Raw genomic sequence first — 18,661 nt, 5'->3', positions numbered from 1 at the left:
GTAGTTATTTATTTGTACATACCTCTGAGAAGGCATTTGATCCTACAAATATAATATAATTACTTGTCTAAAAGTATTTCTTTATTACTGTCATTTTGGTATTGGAGCAAGGAGTGGCAAGCAACGGTAGTTCTTTAGTGGCTGCTCCATCCTTCTACTGTGGTTATATGTATATGTTATATTTCTGACACAAGCCTGTGGGAGTGCAGAGTACTATACTGTGGGGCACAATCAACATGACTGATACAGTGTCGCTGTTACACTCTTGTTTTGTACCTTAACATTTCTATCTACTTGATCACATTCTTTATTTTCCACTATTATTGAAGTTAGGTGCTGATTTAAGTTAACTTTATAAGATAGTGTCGTACATAGTGTAGCAGACCTAAATTTATTAGTTATGCATTTTAATAAATTTCTAAGAATTGATACCCAATTATGAAGTTTTAATTCATAAAATCAAAATTTCCTCGTTAAGGGCACCACCGTAGTTGTTATAATCCTAGAGTCTCCGGACCTCTAGGTAGTTTTGAATAATTATACAATTATTACTAGTGATCAGTTAGTTAATAATCGCTCAATTATCTTAAATCAGTCAGTCAGTCTCATATCTAAAGGGTCAATTCTCTTGGCAGGAACTAGAAATAGGCAACACACACAGCTCTTGATTATATTACAGTGAATTTATTCTCTAACTAAGGTGATAAAAAGATGGTTGGATACAGGGAACATAAACATTTGCTGAATAATGAGCCTGGAGGTTCGGTTGTGGGAAGCATTTGACTCATACGGCATAGAAGAGCTAATGAAAGTAAACTAATGCTATAATTTAGGAGTTAAATGGACATCTGATCACAGGACGTGTGTTAAGTCTTGTCGACAGCCTGCTTTTGGCCTGTTGCACGGGTCCTACGCTAGCTGCCCGGTCCTGGCTTTTTGCTAGGGATTCTCCGGGGTTCTCCGTGTCTGATTGAAAACGCCTCCTCCGTCTGGCAATTCGGCTCTTTTCAGGTTTCCTTCGTTGTAGCTGGCGAGACCACGTGTCTTGGTCTGACCTCGGTGAAGTTGGCTTCGACGAAAAAGGCTTAAAATGGAACTCGGTCGTTCCTGAATTAGTCCAGTGTAACTTAATGGACTCATAACTTTAACAAACAAAAGAAATAAAGAAAATAAAACAAACTGGAGGCAGATCGATGTCGCGGCACTTCAGGTGTGTAGCTTCAAGCGAACAAAAAGGCCTGTTTGTTTCGCTGGCCGAGTCTGGGCGTTGCCTGGCGAGGCACGCCACACGTGCCGAAGCGTCCAGCAGGGTGGCAGAGCCAACAGCGAAGCGAAGAGAGCGAGCAGGTCGCGTGTCGCTCTTTTGTTGCCTGGGGCGTGGTTCCCCAGGGGGCGTCTCAGGTTTCCCAAGGGACTGCCTTTCTAAACTTAATGTCTAAAGAAAAGAAATCTATTTGCACGTATTATAATCAAATATTTTCCACAATCGAACCTCAGTGGTCGAACGGTTGTACTGTTCTAAGCATTTGATAACAGGAAACAATTGTCACATTATTGGTCAGGATATTTATACATTTAACGGCATTTCCGACGAGGGCATGTAATACTTATTTCGTCCACTTGGGGGAGCTCAGGTTACATGAGGAAAGCTTGGATTACATCAAAGATCGTCTCTCCTTAGGAACCGGGGAATATTGTTGATTCATCCTTAAATTCAAGCTGGCGATTAAGAGTATAGTAAAACATTTCTTTGTCATCATTTCTAAAGAAATTTTGTAAGAAAGTATTATGAACAAGCATTGATTACATTAGATGAAGGAGTGTCTTGCTGAAAATAAACACTGCACAAGTAACTTCTTTTCAGCACTAATGTCAAAAACAGATAGCAACAACAGTTAACATAACTACTCAAATAGAGGCAAACGTAATCAGGTAACTAAAGATTTAATTAACTTAATTAAATGCTTTGAGTCTTTGGAGACTGCAGTCCTTTTTCATCCAAAGTTCAGTGTCTTGACCATGTCACACTTAGGTGAGACAAGGAGTATCCCTTTTTGATGTGGTAATAAACAAAGAATAAGGTCAGTTGCCACGGAAACGTGTGTGGGGGGCCAGTTTTGATAGGCTGTTCAGGGAGATGCCAATGGCTGGTGCGTGTCTCTTTGTCAGTTTAACAGTCAGGCCCCGCGTTATCAGCTTCGGAATCAAAAAGGTGCCAGTTTTATGGTCGGGATAGCACTTAGAGAAAGCAACTTTGACCCCTCCCCTTCTTCTGTGGGGAGGAGAAAGGAATTTAGGGTACCTCCAAATTTATTCCATGTAAAATGCACAAATCCACACCGTTGTTCACTACAACTCACTACTTTACACTGTTATACAAGCTGCACGCTCAATACTTTACACTGTTATACAAGCTGCACGCTCAATACTTTACACTGTTATACAAGCTGTACGCTCACTACTTTACGCTGCACGCTCACTACTTTACGCTGTTAAACAAGCTGTACTCTCACTACTTTACACTGTTATACATGCTGCACACTCACTACTTTACACTGTTAACAAGCTGCACGCTCACTACTTTACACTGTTATACAAGCTGCACGCTCACTACTTTACACTGTTATACAAGCTGTACGCTCACTACTTTACACTGTTATACAAGCTGTACGCTCACTACTTTACACTGTTATACATGCTGCACACTCACTACTTTACACTGTTATACAAGCTGTACACTCACTACTTTACACTGTTATACAAGCTGCACGCTCACTACTTTACACTGTTATACAAGCTGCACGCTCACTACTTTACGCTGTTATACAAGCTGCACAAGCTGCATGCTCACTACTTTACACTGTTAAACAAGCTGTACTCTCACTACTTTACACTGTTAAACAAGCTGTACTCTCACTACCTTACACTGTTATACAAGCTGCTCGCTCACTACTTTACGCTGTTATACAAGCTGCACGCTCACTACTTTACACTGTTATACAAGCTGCACAAGCTGCACGCTGCCTACTTTACGCTGTTAAACAAGCTACACGCTCACTACTTTACGCTGTTATACAAGCTGTATGCTCACTACTTTACACTGTTGTAGAAGCTGCACTACCTTACACTGTTATACAAGCTGTACTCTAACTACTTTACACTGTTATACAAGCTGTACTCTCACTACTTTACACTGTTATACAAGCTGCACGCTCACTACTTTACACTGTTATACAAGCTGTACTCTCACTACTTTACACTGTTATACAAGCTGCACACTCACTACTTTACACTGTTATACAAGCTGTACTCTCACTACTTTACACTGTTGTAGAAGCTGCACTACCTTACACTGTTATACAAGCTGCACGCTCACTACTTTACACTGTTCTACAAGCTGTACACTCACTACTTTACACTGTTATACAAGCTGCACGCTCACTACTTTACACTGTTATACAAGCTGTACGCTCGCTATTTTACGCTGCACACTCACTGCTTTACACTGTTATACAAGCTGTACACTCACTACTTTACACTGTTATACAAGCTGTACTCTCACTACTTAACACTGTTATACAATCTGTACGCTCATTACTTTACACTGTTATACAAGCTGCACGCTCACTACTTTACACTGTTATACAAGCTGCACAAGCTGCACGCTCACTACTTTACGCTGTTAAACAAGCTACACGCTCACTACTTTACGCTGTTATACAAGCTGTATGCTCACTACTTTACACTGTTACACAAGCTGGACGCTCACTGCTTTACACTGTTATACAAGCTGCACTCTCACTACTTTACACTGTTATACAAGCTGCACACTCACTACTTTACACTGTTGTAGAAGCTGCACTACCTTACACTGTTATACAAGCTGTACTCTCACTACTTTACACTGTTATACAAGCTGTACTCTCACTACTTTACACTGTTATACAAGCTGCACGCTCACTACTTTACACTGTTATACAAGCTGTACTCTCACTACTTTACACTGTTATACAAGCTGCACGCTCACTAGTTTACATTGGAGCAAAGTGACATTTCTTCAGTGTTGAAACATGAAAAGATAGAATCAGATGTTTACACACATGTGGGGGGTGGACTCACTTTGGTGAGATACTGTAACATTGAAGGTAGACCCACCTGAAGTATGTGTCTGTCGAAGGCGTGCAGTTGGTTCGTCCTGGCGATCAGAACCCCCCCCTGGGTGACTTGGTACAGTCCAGATGGAGGATGGAGGGAGTAGGCGATATTTGGATTCAGGCCCTGTGATTGGACAGCAGTAATGACTCACCAGGTGTCTTACAGGTTATAATACAGGTAGACCAGCAGGTGCTCTTACATCAGAGAAGTCGCGGTCTGACACCTGGACCTGTAACACCTGGTTCCCATAGGTGGAGACGATGGAGGCGGGACTTGAGCTCTGGATGATGAAGCCTTTAAAGGTGGTTCTGTTGAAAACCGGAGGGAACATGTTCTCACTGAGAACTCTGATAAGAACCAACGCCACGCTGTACTTCAGCCGGTCGTCCACCTGACACACCTGCATGGGGGAGCGAGAGGGGGTAGGGCCAGGTTAGATCACACTCTAGCTTCTGTAGACGTGGTTATATAGAACATAGGAAGTAGTGCTGTTACCATGACAGTGAGTGTGAAGTTCGTCCTCAGCGGTCGGCCGTCCATCCCTCTGGTTAACCTGATCTGACCTGTCCTGTTGTTGATCACAAACCTGCCCTGATCACCACCTGCTGACACATAGACACACCTGTGGACACCTGGACACACCTGTGGACACAGACTAAATGTCTTTCAACATCAGTTATTTACACCTTTAGAACCTTGACTGTAGCCCTGATGGTCTAACAGGGCCAGGCGTTTGAGCTTCAGGGCCAGGCATTTTAGATTCAGGACCAGGTGTTTGAGATTCAGGGCCAGGTGTTTCAGACTCAGTTTGAACAGGAGTCAGTTTGTGGATTTGTTGTGAAGGTGCTATGGAGCTGAGGTCCTGGCCTCATCTGAGGGTTCCTGTTAGTGGAATCAGACTGAACCCACCTGATACTCTCTGATAATCTCTGTAACTACAGCAGACACACTGATGATGACGCTGACCTGACAGGATGGTGTAGATCAGAGGAGCGTTGATTCCTCGGTCTCCATCCTGGGCTCTGATTGGACCAGGAGAAAACTCCAAAACAGAGTCCTGAAACAGAAAACACACAGACCGGATCTGCTGACAGAAAACGGACCGATGGCATCAAACACTGAATCATGGATATCAAACAGGAGCAAAGATCCAACCCTGAGATCCTCCAGAACATCTTAATACCTTCTGGATCTGAATCCACAGGATCAACCCTGAGATTTCCTCCAGCACCGCCGTCTGGTACAAATGACCCAGTTTTACCTGAACCTGTAATATGAAGCCGGTTCATCTCACCCAGGACTTCTGCTCGTTATCTGGCTTCACTAACAACTGCCACCTTCTCACGCCCTACGCCGTCACACATGGACGCTTCGTCAAGATCCCTTAGCATCAATTCTCTTAGTAACCTTTACTGTGGTTTCTAGACGCGCAGGGCTCCGTGGTCAAGTTAGCAAGAATAAATATGCAACGTCCGGTTAGACCTTGACTATTGGTTTCACCCGGGAAACAAACACCAGTCTGAAAGGGTTAATTTGATTCTTTCAGCTGCAGACGCCACATGAAACAGACTCATAGCAAATAAAACCTGAATCTAAAACCAGAACTCAGAGCGGATGGGCAGGCTCCCTGTTGGATCTTAAACCAGGACCAGGCTTCCTGTCGGATCCTAAACTGGTACCAGGCTTCCTGTCGGATCTTTACCAGAACCAGGCTTCGTGCCAGCTTCAGTCTCTATCTGGAACAGAACTACTCCGGAGCAGGTTAGAAGTGAGACACTATGGTGGTGCTGAAAACCTGCTGACCTCACTTCCTGCTTCACAGTACAGGCCTGAGGTCTTCCTGTGTGGTGTTTGTGTTTACCTGCGGTTCCAGGTGTTTACCTTCTGCTTGTGTGTGATGTTGGTGGTGTAGGTGGGGCTCATGCAGACAGGAACACCTGGAGAAACAGGCATGCAGGGCAGGAAGTGAGGATACTGGTCGTCTCCGTCCACGATGTTCACCGTCAGAATGGCAGACGTGTTGAACTTCTCCACAGTGTTCGCTTCCTGTGTCATCAGACAAAACAACCGTCAGGACAAACTTCTTCCTCTGTAATATTTAGTCCGGCGCTGCTGGTTCCCTGTTTGGATCATGTTTCTGAAGAAGCTGACTAATTCTGTGTAAAGCTGACATCTGGTTGAGGATCTGGACAAAGCCCCCACGAGGAGGCGCTATAGGAAAAGTGAGTCAGCTCTATTTTATTTTTATTGAAAATGATTCCATATACAAAACACATGACTTTGAGTTTTCACAAATCACACAAAGAATGTAGTGCAAAACAAAACAAAAAAGAAGATGAAATGAAATAAGAGGGAAAAGGCGGGGGGGAGTTCATGACATTAAGGGCTTTTGTAAAGGAAAGAAACTCATTATGAAATACACAAAACTCTGGTTTCACTTTCAAAAACTCTGATTTGTAAATGTAAAATTTCCCAAGAATGACAATGTTATCAATCAGAAAGTCGTCTTTGTTGTTGTCCAGGACACAACCGTAGGTGATGAAAACCTTTGGGTAAAGCCAGTCGCGTGCATCGAGCCAGAACGCTTCAGAACACATTCATAAATCGTCAGCAGTTTCATTTTCATCACAGAAATAACAATTATTGGTTTCTTTTCCACAACGCTGTTGCACCAAATCGCAGGACGGATACACACCGTGTAGGATTTTAAAATGCATTTCTTTGGCTTTGGGAAATAATTGGTTTGTAACGAGTGAATTGAGTTTCTAAAGGATATGGGAGGGTATGAGATGTTATCAACCAAATTCCTAATTGTTTTGTTTGGGATTTTTACCTCATTAAACTGCCTCCAACTAAAAGCGGAGAGAGACGAGGGGTGACAGGAGTGTAATCCATTAACATGCCCTCTATTATTCCAAATCGGGGATTAATGCTGGGTGAAGTTAGGATAGTTGTAGGGAGAGTTTCTAGTATAACAGAACCTGCTGCTGAAAAAGGGATAATTTAATTGGAAGTCTTTGAAAAGTGAAATCACATTTAAGTAAGAATTCTATTCCTCCTAATTTCTTGAATATTTCACTTGGATATGGTACCAAAGGTTACTGTTGTCCAGAAAAGATTTCAACCAAGTGATTTTTAAGGTTCCATTCAGAAAGTCAAAATCAACGGTTTGCAGGCTGCCATCTTTAAATGTTTTGCATCTCTGCTCTCTTCACATAGTGGACTTTCCTCCTCCAGATATAGTCAAAAGTGATTTGGTTGATCTTTTTAATAGATACTTTCCATTTTAGTCAGAAATATTCAGCCCAATAAACTAATATCAACTAATAACAACCATGAGTTAAGTCTACTTCGGCATTCCTCTATTACTTTCCATAAATTCACGTTTTCACATTCACTCAAATTTTTTATGTATACCCAGGGATTTAACAGAGGACCTTATAGGGATCTGGTGTGCTTTAGTCAAATTACATGCAAGAATTGGCATTAATTCACACTTGGTCAAGTTTAGTTTTAATCCAGACATTAACAGACTGGAGCATCTTTGGGATTCATTAAGATAGCTGTATCATCTGCCAGCTGGCTGAGGATTACTGGATTTCCATTTCCATCCAATAGAGTGATGTTTTTAATGAAGAGCATTTCAGTCATTGTTACAAAGAGAAATGGGGAAATAGAACCCCACGTTTAACTGTAAATCAGGGAGAAGTAGTTCCTGGTAAAGAGATGGAGCAGTTCGTATTGTCAGACAGAGATTGTATAACATTTGGAAAATCTTAAACTGAGGAAAATAAACGGGTGTTCGTCTAAGTCCAAGGCTTTGTAAAAGTCAAGGAAAAAATAAAGCCATCATCTACAATTACTTGTCTGTAGTTCAGGAGGTTGAGCGCCAAATGGATGTTGTTATGAATGGACCTGTTCTTCATAAAACCAGACTGAGAATCACCGATGATTTTATGTAGATTTGTTTTTAATCTGTTATTTATTATTTTAGGGTCCTTATCAGGCTTGGGGATTAAAGCAATTATACCTTGTTTCATGGTAGGGGGAAATGTAAAATATTTAAATGCCTCTTTTAATATGTGAAAAATGGATCTTTTAGTAAATCCCAGAAATATCCGTAAAATTTGCTGTGAGACCATCATTACCTGGAGATTAGTAAGGACAAACTCTACTACTTCATCCAGCTTGTTTAAAGTCAAATCAGCGTCACATAACTCTGCAAATTCATCATCTATGTGGAGGATAAAATCTTTGATATGTTAAAGGAGTTAGCATCATTAGAAAAGGCAGAGGAATATAAATTAGAGCAGAAAGAAACTATTTCCTTGGCAATCAGGGCAGTATCTGTGATTACTTGGTCATGAATCAATAAGGCTTTGATTGAATTTCTCTCCTGCCTTCTCTTTTCAAAATGTGCTCCTTTCGCCTTCCTCAATCCATTTAGCCCTGGATCTGATAGAGTCAGAATCAGAAATACTTTATTGATCCCGGGGAGAAATTCTTTGCCCCTTTCATCAAGTGTATTTTGCAGAGTTATTAATGTCTGTTTATCATTATCAGTGGGTGGTGTATTAATTATACAGTATTTAATACTGTTAACTTCTATTTATTTGTCACAGATTTTCCAAAATGTGTAGAATACTCCCGAATTTAAAATTTCAGGAAGTCTCATTTCCAAATATAGGATGGCACAGATCTATCAGTTATCACATTAAATATTATGATTTTAATACCATCATGAAATGTTTGGAACTTAAGAAGACTAGAATTTACTCTTTGGGGGATAAAAACTAGCTGACAGACAGAGCGATCTTTGAGAGAAGCAACTGACACACTGAGGGAGAAACTAACCAGAAGTCCATCCTTCACTTTGCTACATTGTTTGGTTTGAACCAGGAATATTGTTGGGTATCAGGGGATTCACGGTGCCATGGATCTAATAAGTTGTGGGTACTACAGAAAGGTTTGGGTTGAAAGAGCTGTTTTGACATTAACCATGTTAAAGTCGCCCCCATAATTATATTTGCAGCAGGATAAGTGAACTTAAGGTCTTCAATAGCAACAGAAACATCTAAAATAAACTGAGTTAGGTTATTGAAGCCATAAACATTGAGAAGAACACAGAATTACTCATCAAAGCTCAGGTGACCATTATTTCTACTTCTAGAAGTCACTAATTCACCCGGTGAGTTAGAAAACACAATAGCAAAGCCTAAACAGAATTGCTCTCCCCATTGGTTTATCCAGAATCTTTCATCCTCCAGCTTTGAGTGAGTTTCTTGTAGCAAAATAAAATGAGCTTTTTCGGCCTTTACAAGAACAAATACAAGAAAACACAAATGCAAGTTATATAAGAATAACAGAAGAATACAGAAAAATAATACAACTGACAATGGAAAAAAAAAAAAAATAATAATAAAAATAAGTACGGAACATGCAAACTTTCCTGCTCGCCTCAGAGTCCTGGAGGCGTACAGGTCCTGAAGTGATGGAAGATGGCAGCCAATCACGTTCTCTGCAGAACGAATGATGGAGGAGGTGAGGATGGACTTAGTGATGGCGGTGTAGAAGTGCACCATCATTGTCTTTGGCAGGCTGAACTTCTTCAGCTGCTGCAGGAAGTACATCCTCTGCTGGGCCTTCTTGGTGAGGGGGGTGATGTTCAGCTCCCACTTGAGATCCTGGGAGATGATGGTGTCCAGGAAGCGGAAGGAGTCCACAGTGGTGACTGGGGAGTCACACAGGATGATGGGGGGAGGGTGGGGCTGGGCTCTTTCTGAAGTCCACTACTATCTCCACAGTCTTCAGGGCGCTGATGATTGATCTCCCACCTGTAGGCGGACTCATCCCCACCAGAGATGAGCCCAGTGAGGGTGGTGTCGTCTGCAAACTTCAGGAGCTTGACAGACTGGTGACTGGAGATGCAGCCATTGGCGTACAGGGAGAAGAGAAGGGGCGAAAGAACGCAGCCGAGTAGCATGTAGCTGCAGTACTGGAGGCTGCAGTTTTAGGACCACAGTATCAAAGTAAACCCTTGTTTACTTTGATACTGCCAGCTAGCTGACTGGCTAGCTAGCTAGCTATGTTACTCTTTACAGCTCCCCGAAGCCAATTACCCTTACCGCAACCATCACCAAGTGTGTGCCTAAACCTACGTTATTGATTATATGCATGTCGTCCTGGCGCTGTCGCAAAAGAACTAGGGTCCTAGAACTGCGGTCCCAGGATTGCGGAGGTCCTGAAACTGCAGCCTCCAGTACTGCAGCTTCATACTAGTGACGCAGCCTTGAGGGGAACTGGTGCTGATGGTCCTGGAATCAGAGACATGTTTTCCCATCTTCACATGCTGCTTCCTGTCCATCACGAACTCTGTGATCCACCTGCAGGTGGAGTCAGGAACGTTCAGCTGGGAGAGCTTGTCCTTGCCGGAAGTCCCCGGGTCAGCTCTTTTGGTTATGAGTTGTGTTGGGTCCTACCTGCTTTCACATCTAGTTTAGTTTCTATTTCCTGTGTGTGTATGATTATTGTCATATTTGACACAACAAACGTTTCTTAAAAACTCAGTATGGCCTGTTGTAGTTTTAGTTTAACTTGATGGCTTTTGTTTTTTATGGGACAGAGGAGCGCCTGCAGGTGAGTTCTGGTCTTGTACTCGTTATTTAACTATTACAGCGTAGTGGTCAGTACAGGTGCGTGAGTGTTACCTGGGCCCAGATGACCACCTTCAGGTGGGTTCTGGTCTCGTAGTCCAGAGGTTTGTCCAGAACTACCTTCCCACTGTTGGGCAGATCAATCCTGAAGAACCAGGCGTCAGGCTGCAGGTGACAGGTAACAGGTGACAGGTGAGTTCATGAAAACAAACAGGACCTGGACAGAAGTATGTGATGAACTTCATCTTACGGATGATTGATCGATGATGTAGCTGATCGTGTCTCCGTCTGCATCAACAGCCTTCACAGTGAAGACCACGGAGTTCACTGCTGTCAGCTGCAGGAAACACACCGTCATCACTGATACATTAGAGTACGTGTTGACGAGCTCTGTGTGCACTAAACCTGGTCACAAAACAATTTGATGTGCAAGAATAAGTGTAAAAGCAAACACAAAGAAAAGAAAGTGAGGGAGAGGAATGTCCAGAGTAGATCAAAATGGAAACTGGAACAGGTGGAGAGGTGAGACCAGAAGGGACATGCTAAATATTCAGAGTTTTGAAAGATGTTACAGATTTGTGAATGTTGTTGTTCATCATCATCTTCAAACTCTGATCCGGGGTTGGGTCCCTGGGAACAGCAGTTCCAGCAGGGGACCCCAAACCTCCCTTTCCCGAGTCACATTAACCAGCTCTGACTGCAGTACCTCAAGGCGTGCCCAGGCCATGTATCTCCTCCTAGTCCTGGGTCTTCCTGAAGCCTTCTCCCAGCTGGGCCTGCCTGGAACACCTCCCTAAGGAGGCGCCCGGGATGGGCATCCTTACAAGATGCCAAACCACCTCCACTTGCTCCTGTACACGCAAGGTATATCATAACCTGGTCTTCATGACCACAGGTGGGGGAAGGAACAAAAACTGACATGTAGATAGAGAGCTTTGCCTTCTGGCTCAGCTCTTTCTTCATCACAACGGTGCGGTAGAACAAAATCAATACCGCCCCGCTGCTCCGATTCTCCGGCCAATCTCCCGCTCCATTGTCTCCTCACTCGTGACAAGACCCTAAAGTACTTGAACTCCCTCACTTGGGGTAGTGCCTGCTCCAGGTAGGTGTTTCTGGGGGCACCCGGACCCATCTGCCCACAGACACACCTGCTCACTCCTGCGTGTCGGCTGTGAAATCAGTGTTAATGCTGCGTGTTTTACCTCACTGACTGTGAACGGTTGAATCGTCTCCTCCAGGAAGTTCGGCCTGTTATCGTTTTCGTTCACAATCTCCACCAGAATCCTGTACTGACTCTGAGGAGACAGAATTGAACTCATCAAACAAGCAGCTTTTTCTTCCTGCTGTCACAGCCCAGCAGGTCCTCAGACCCAGAGATGGATAGGTAACCTACCTGTAGGATATCATCCTCGTAACAGGTCAGCTCTGCTATCAGCACTGATCCCTGAACCTGAGAGACAAACACACAACTCTGATTAGCTGCAGGTGATCCAGGTGAGACGTCTTCAAAGGATGAGGCTCAGCTGTACCTCTCGGTCGAGGACTCTGGAGACAGAGGTGTTCAGTCTGATGGTCCGGCCCTCTAAGTAGAACCAGTGGGCGTTGTCTCCGGTCAGACACAGCCGGATGGTGTTAGCTCCTGGTTCTCCTCTGATATTGAGGTTAGAGATGAACTGACCCATCGGACTGTTCTCTCTGACTGATGCAAAGATGTCTGACCCCCCCAGACACAGACCCCCTGAGGACCAAACACAGGATAGTAGTAGTAGAGGATCAGTAGTGATCGGGTCTTGTTCTTTGGTCAGATAGTTTCAGTTCAGACAACAGTTTGACCACTGCTGAATGGAAAGAGTTTAATAGAAAACCAGGTTTTTATTGATCAGAGAGGACGGAGTGATCACTGGATTCTGCATGGATAAAGCTCAGGATTTTTGTACGATCTGACTCTTTGGATCTGTCCCAGTGAAGAGGGGCAGGAACAAGGGGAAAAATTGTAGCTGGAGCTTAGTGTCTGATTGCAAACATCATCCTGTCAGTTATCGCCCCACAGCTGGACCCCTCCAGTTAGCAGGCGGGGCTAACCGGGCACAGAGGATGCTGCCCCTCCTCCTGCAGCACCTGGACTCACCAGACACCTTTATCAGGATCCTCTTCATGGACCAGCTCTGCTTTTAACACCATACAAAGGCATCTGATGAACACCCACTCAGTGACCATCTAACCCTGCTGCCCTCAGGAGGGCTCACTCTAGGAAAAGCCTGATCCCTCAGCCACAGCAGCCTTAAACAGGCCTCCCTGATCCAGCCTTAGAGAGTACTGTTGTTTGTCGCTGTGTGCAGTTACTGTCTGATGTGCAAACCAGGTTCCCGAGGGGAACAGTGGAGCCTAACGTCTAAAAGGATTAGCGGATTAATCAGTTAGAGAAGATATGATGGACCACATTCTTCAGTGTGACACGTACTTCTGATCGGAGGAGGGTTGTTTAGCTCAAAGACTGCTTATAAGCGGGTGGACATAGAAGTGTGGTATCGGTTCTTAGCTGGAGTGACTTAACGTTTGACGTGTTGGTTTCTGCAAGGAGAGCTCAGAAAGAAGCTGGGATCTGATGGAGTTCACGGGCAGCTTTCAGTGGCAGAAACATGTGAAAGTGACATCAATGAGCTGATCTTTGTTGTTCCTCCTCAGGGACTCCTGGTTTTGTGTTCTTACCTGTAACGACATGATAAGATATCCGTAGAGCCACCTGCCAGAGCAGCAGCCCGCAGGGTCTCAGCATCTTCTTCCACCTGAAGAGCAGACAAGCTTTTAGTTTAACAGCTGACCCCACTCAGTTTCAGAACATACTGCTGAAGCAGAGAATGAGATTAGAGCCACACCAACAGGCTTCAGCCACAGCAGCGCCCCCTGAGGCCGTAACGTTCATCACACACCAAAAAACTTAAGCCATGTTTCCACCGTAGGAACTAGGAACCTTTGGAGGAACTCACTGCGTTTCCACCGCAGGGACCAGGGTCTAAAAGAAGTCCCTGTCCGGGGGTAGCACTTTCCAAAAGTACCAGAACTTTGAGGGTGGGGCTTGCAGTGCAGAATATTCTCGATTGGTCTGATCAGTCGAGCATTTCGGCCATTTTGAATCTGCTTTGCTACTACTGCTCGCCTCTTTTCCACCGTTGACTCAATGACCACATTTGCAAACCAATAAGTCACGATCCACAGCAGCAGTGCTGCAGCATAAATAATGATGCCTGTCTGTGGCATTGCACGGCGTACGGTGCATATGTCAGCGGACTACCTCGCTTAATCTTTGCAGGTCTTCAGACCCCGGTGGAAACGCACACAACAGTTTCTTGAAAGGTTTTTCCTGGGACTAAAAGTTTTGGGTATTTTTGGTGGAAACGCAGCTTCAGAGATCCAACTTTATTATTGTTTTTACCACTGTGGCGTAAAGCTGAGAGGTGTGGCCTGATGCCCGGGGTCATGTTACAGTAACAGCCGTCTATCAGTTATCACAGCTGCGCTAAAGGTAGCTTGCTAACATGCTAACTTGCTAAATATTCCAAAGTGAAAGGAGACTTGCTGGAGCTTTCTGTTGGCTCTCCTTAACATCAGTTCTGTTCAGACCAGCTTTACTCATATAGCACCAAATCACAACAACCGTTATCTCATAGCGCTGAAGAGCAGGTCTAGACTGCACAATGTTGGACCTGTAAACCTGCATGAGGACGTGTGGCACCAAACTCCTGGTTTAGGGTTCAGCCTGGTTCAGGTCCTGTCCTGGACTGTTGTCATGGTGAGTGCACATGGTGAGGTCACGGTGCACATACACAGATGATCTCAGACCAGGGGCCTACACTACGAAACCAACACACCAGGGTATCTGCCTGTTCTCTGCTTCATTAACAACCCATCGGGCTCAGCGGTCACATGAAGCTCGGTAAGTCTACCCAGGGTTTCCCAATCCAGCCGTAAGTGCGTTCACGTAAACCAGCAAAAGAAAACTAAATCTAAAACCAGAACCATAGGTGTCATTTACACTGGGGACGGTGGGGACATGTCCCCGTCACTGTTTGAAATGGCTGATTTTGTCCCCATCACTTTTAAAGCATCATTTCTTAAAAAACATTCTGAAATATAGCTTGTGGTTAAATAACAAATGAAAATGCCTTTAGAAAGGTTTGCATATTAAGAAAACATGAAATGCAATTAAATTATAGAAGAAACAAATGTGCATCATCCAAAAAAAAGCAATTTAAGCTGAAACAAACAAGCTACTGATTATAAAATGACCCAAAAACGTGCAGCAGCAGTCAGTAACTTTAACAACTTCTGGACACAGTTTCTTTTTGGCAAGGTTTTCCGTTCTCTCCCTGTGAACATGACAACAGAGGAGGGAAGACAAAACCAGGCCTACATGTGTTGCCTCAGCGGGGAGGATGTTACAGGAGAAACAGATCTGAAAGCAGCACAGAATATTATATTTATTTATTTTGAAATGTCAGGTGCATACTGAATTTTCTTTCCTTTTCCATAAATAAAAACATTTCCACCATGAATTGATGCAGAAACGTTCACCAGAATGCAGGAAATTAAGTGTTTAAAGATCAAACTTTCCTGGGGAGGGCCACCCAGAGCCCTGCTCGTATATCTCAGCATTGAGGAAACCTTTAACACTCTGTTTAAGGATCTTTTGTCTTGTTCTCGTGAACCTAATATCGCGTATCGTGATGTTTCGCGAGCTCAGGTTTCTCCAACACTTTTCAACACAGTGTGACGCCCTTGACCAGAGCCCAGAGCGGTGAGCGGGCTTCCTGTCAGATCTTACAGTACATCCAGGCTTCAGAGCTTCAGTCTGTGACAGTCTGCTGGCTAAATATCAGAATATAAAACAACACCTAATACTGTCAGAGTCTGGGACGTCTCATCATCGAAACCACTCAGACTGGATGACCTGGGCCGAAGCCAAGACCCCTTAGGTCGAGTCTGAGTGGTTTGGAGACCAAGTGATGGTGCAGAGGATAAGACGCATGCCTTCGGTGTGAGAGAGCCAGGTTCAATCCTCCACCAGTGTGTCCGTGTGCTGACACTTAAGCCCTCGTTGCTGCAGAGGCGTGCGACCTCTGACATGTACAGCAGCTGTAAGTCGCTTTGGAAAAAGTCAGCTAAATGTTTCATGAGTCCACATGATCCAACTTCAGTCACACAACTTGGGATGTATTCAAGAAACCAACAAGACTCTCAAGACCAAGACCAGTGAGACTGGATCAAAATCATAACACAGCCTGGTGATACCGAGCCCGGACTTGAGTAGGCAGTCCAGTCTGTGGTGCTGAAACATGTTTGTGACAGGACAGCCGTGCAGTCTGATCCCAGCTGTGTCTCTTTTCTTACTGGTTTGTTTCCTGGACACGAGTGTCCACAGTGTCCCTGCTGTTTGGTCCTCTGACGGTTTAACCTCATTAAGCCCATTGTCTGCTGATGACTCATTAAGGCTCTGAGCTGTTTCACTACACGCCAACTGACCACGGCCGGTTTCTACCTGATTAATATTCAGACAGCGTGACTCTCTGATCCACTTCTCATTCTCAGTCTTTGCCTTTAGCGTTTGTCCTCGTGTGTTTTTATCTTGGAAGCGCTTGTTGACTGTGTAATGTTCATGTAGTGAAACAGACAGGTGTTTGTTGGAGGGCTGAACCTCCTTCTCTCAGGTCCAGTTTCACAGGAACAGAAGATCGGACAGAACGTCAGCAGACGGCTCTTTGGGACTCAGATAAATTAAATGCATGCAGTCATTCTTCGCAGTTGTAGTTTGCTGTGCTTCATGAGTAACACGTAAAGGTCAGAGAACTGACCTCAGAGCAGATTACAGGAACAACAGATAAATAATGAGCCGGGACATGTTCTTCAGGATGTGACCAAACTGAAAATGAGTCCAGGAGAACTAAATGTCAGATGATCACAAGGTGAAACAACTTTCACCCCCGAAAGACGACTGGATGTCACTTAAAAAAGTGATTCCACGCATATCAGAGATAATACAGTTCAAAGCTGAGAGATTAAGAGCGACGCTTAGCTTAGCTTCAGTTTAGTCTGCTGTTAAAAACCCCTCTCGTGGGTCCACTGCAGGTGTAGGTGTGACCCCGGGGTCACATCGAACCCCGACATGTTTGTGGTCATGAAACATCTGAGATGATGAAAGATTCACCTGTTGGAATGTCAGAGTCTGTCTACATGGGGAGACGTGTAACTTACTACGACAGCGAACGCAGCTCGAGAGGTTTGTGTGTGAGGTTCTGCACCTGGTCAGGTGTAAGCCTGCTAACCAGCGGAGGAAGTACCGATGGTACACCGAGGCCCAGCTGAAGCCACGTGGATCCATCAGACGCCGTCATTCACTCGTTCATCCCGTGTTGGCCCGTTGACGTTCTGTGTGTTGGCGTGTTGCTGTCGGCTGGCTGAAGCGGTTGCGGGTTCTTGGATGGTCTGATGGTCTTACAGCAGGTTGGGTAGAGGGCAGGCAGTCTGCGGTGCTGATCCGAGTCGCAGTGTGTCTTTGGTCTGTACGCTTTTTGAGGCGAGAGGCGCAAGAAAAATATTTGCAGCAGGCCAATGACAGTTGTGTCACTACACGCTGATTGTTGTTTTTCTACCTGTTCCTGATTGGTTGGGGGGCGGGACAACCGTGTAAATCCAGACTTCTCAGAGCAGGACTGAGGTTCAGAACACTGGCAGTTTCTGCTGCTGTTACTGAGTGAAGCCAGTGTTTTCTGACCGAGATGGTGGCTAACACTAAGCTAATGACCGTGCTGTCACCAAGCTATCGCTCGCAGACTCTGGACGTCATTAGTGCGGGTGCTAACCTTCAGCTAGCACTCTGGGCTGAGCACCCAGCTGTGGCGAGCCTCACATTCACCTGGTTTCGTGTCACATCCAGCGGCTGACGTCTTGTTGGTGGCCCGACGCTCAGCTGCCTTCCTGCATTGGGTCATTTGAGTGAGTTTGTGTTTGATGTGAGCGTTGGTTTGGACAGACGCCCATGCAACACACCTCAGAATCATAGTAGCATTACTCCATCTTAACATTATATATCAGTCAGTTAAGGGTTGTTCAGGGTTAAGTTTAAGGTTTGAGATCACCGTCCCCTGTTCCCCGTCACCGTCCCTCCGTTCCCCGTCCCTGTCCGTCCGTTCCCTGTCCCTCCGTTCCCCGTCCCTGTCCGTCTGTCCCTGTCCCCCCAGCCCCCTGTCACCGTCCCACCGTCCCTGTCCATCCGTTCCCCGTCCCTGTCCGTCCGTTCCCTGTCCCTCCGTTCACCGTCCCCATGTCCCTGTCCCTCCATTCACCGTCACCGTCCCTGTCCCTGTCCCTACGTCCCCCCGTCCCTGTCCCTCCGTCCCCCCGTCACGTCCCCCCGTTCCCTGTCCCTCTGTACCCCCGTCACCGTCCCCCCGTCCCTGTCCCTCCGTTCCCTGTCCCTCCGTTCACCGTCCCCCTGTCCCTGTCCCTCCGTTCACCGTCACCGTCCCTGTCCCTGTCCCTCCGTCCCCCGTCCCTCTGTTCCCTGTCCCTCCTTTCACCGTCCCCCCGTTCCTGTCCCTCTGTACCCCCATCACCGTCCCCCCATCCCTGTCCCTCCGTTCACCGTCCCTCCGTTCACCGTCCCCTGTCCCTGTCCCTCCATTCACCATCACCATCCCTGTCCCTGTCCCTCCGTCCCCCCGTCCCTGTCCCTCCGTTCCCTGTCCCTCCGTTCCCTGTCCTTCCGTTCACCGTCCCCCTGTCCCTCCGTTCACTGTCACGGTCACCGTCCCTGTCCCTCCGTTCCCTGTCCCTCCTTTCACCGTCCCCCCTTCCTG

The 18,661-nt window shown here is 45.5% G+C and overlaps 1 protein-coding gene across 1 annotated transcript in view; it reads right to left on the bottom strand.

Annotated features, from left to right (window-relative positions):
- cdhr5-rs (cadherin-related family member 5, related sequence) overlaps window positions 1–11,166 on the bottom strand; it is a 39,944-nt gene extending 28,778 nt beyond the window's left edge. Inside the window, exons 1-7 of the mRNA XM_046039502.1 lie at window positions 11,059–11,166; window positions 10,863–10,973; window positions 6,037–6,201; window positions 5,122–5,212; window positions 4,651–4,757; window positions 4,355–4,555; window positions 4,156–4,278 (exon numbers count right to left, since the gene is read on the bottom strand). Of these exons, the coding sequence (XP_045895458.1) occupies window positions 4,156–4,278; window positions 4,355–4,555; window positions 4,651–4,757; window positions 5,122–5,212; window positions 6,037–6,201; window positions 10,863–10,973; window positions 11,059–11,166 (906 nt within the window). The remainder of the gene's footprint in view (window positions 1–4,155; window positions 4,279–4,354; window positions 4,556–4,650; window positions 4,758–5,121; window positions 5,213–6,036; window positions 6,202–10,862; window positions 10,974–11,058) is intronic.
- Between the last annotated feature and the right edge of the window lie 7,495 nt (window positions 11,167–18,661).

The sequence above is a fragment of the Micropterus dolomieu genome, linkage group LG23, assembly GCF_021292245.1.
Source record: "Micropterus dolomieu isolate WLL.071019.BEF.003 ecotype Adirondacks linkage group LG23, ASM2129224v1, whole genome shotgun sequence".
NCBI lineage: Eukaryota > Metazoa > Chordata > Actinopteri > Centrarchiformes > Centrarchidae > Micropterus > Micropterus dolomieu.
Note: the sequence above shows the minus strand (reverse complement) of the source record. Positions and strands in the feature narration are given on the sequence as shown.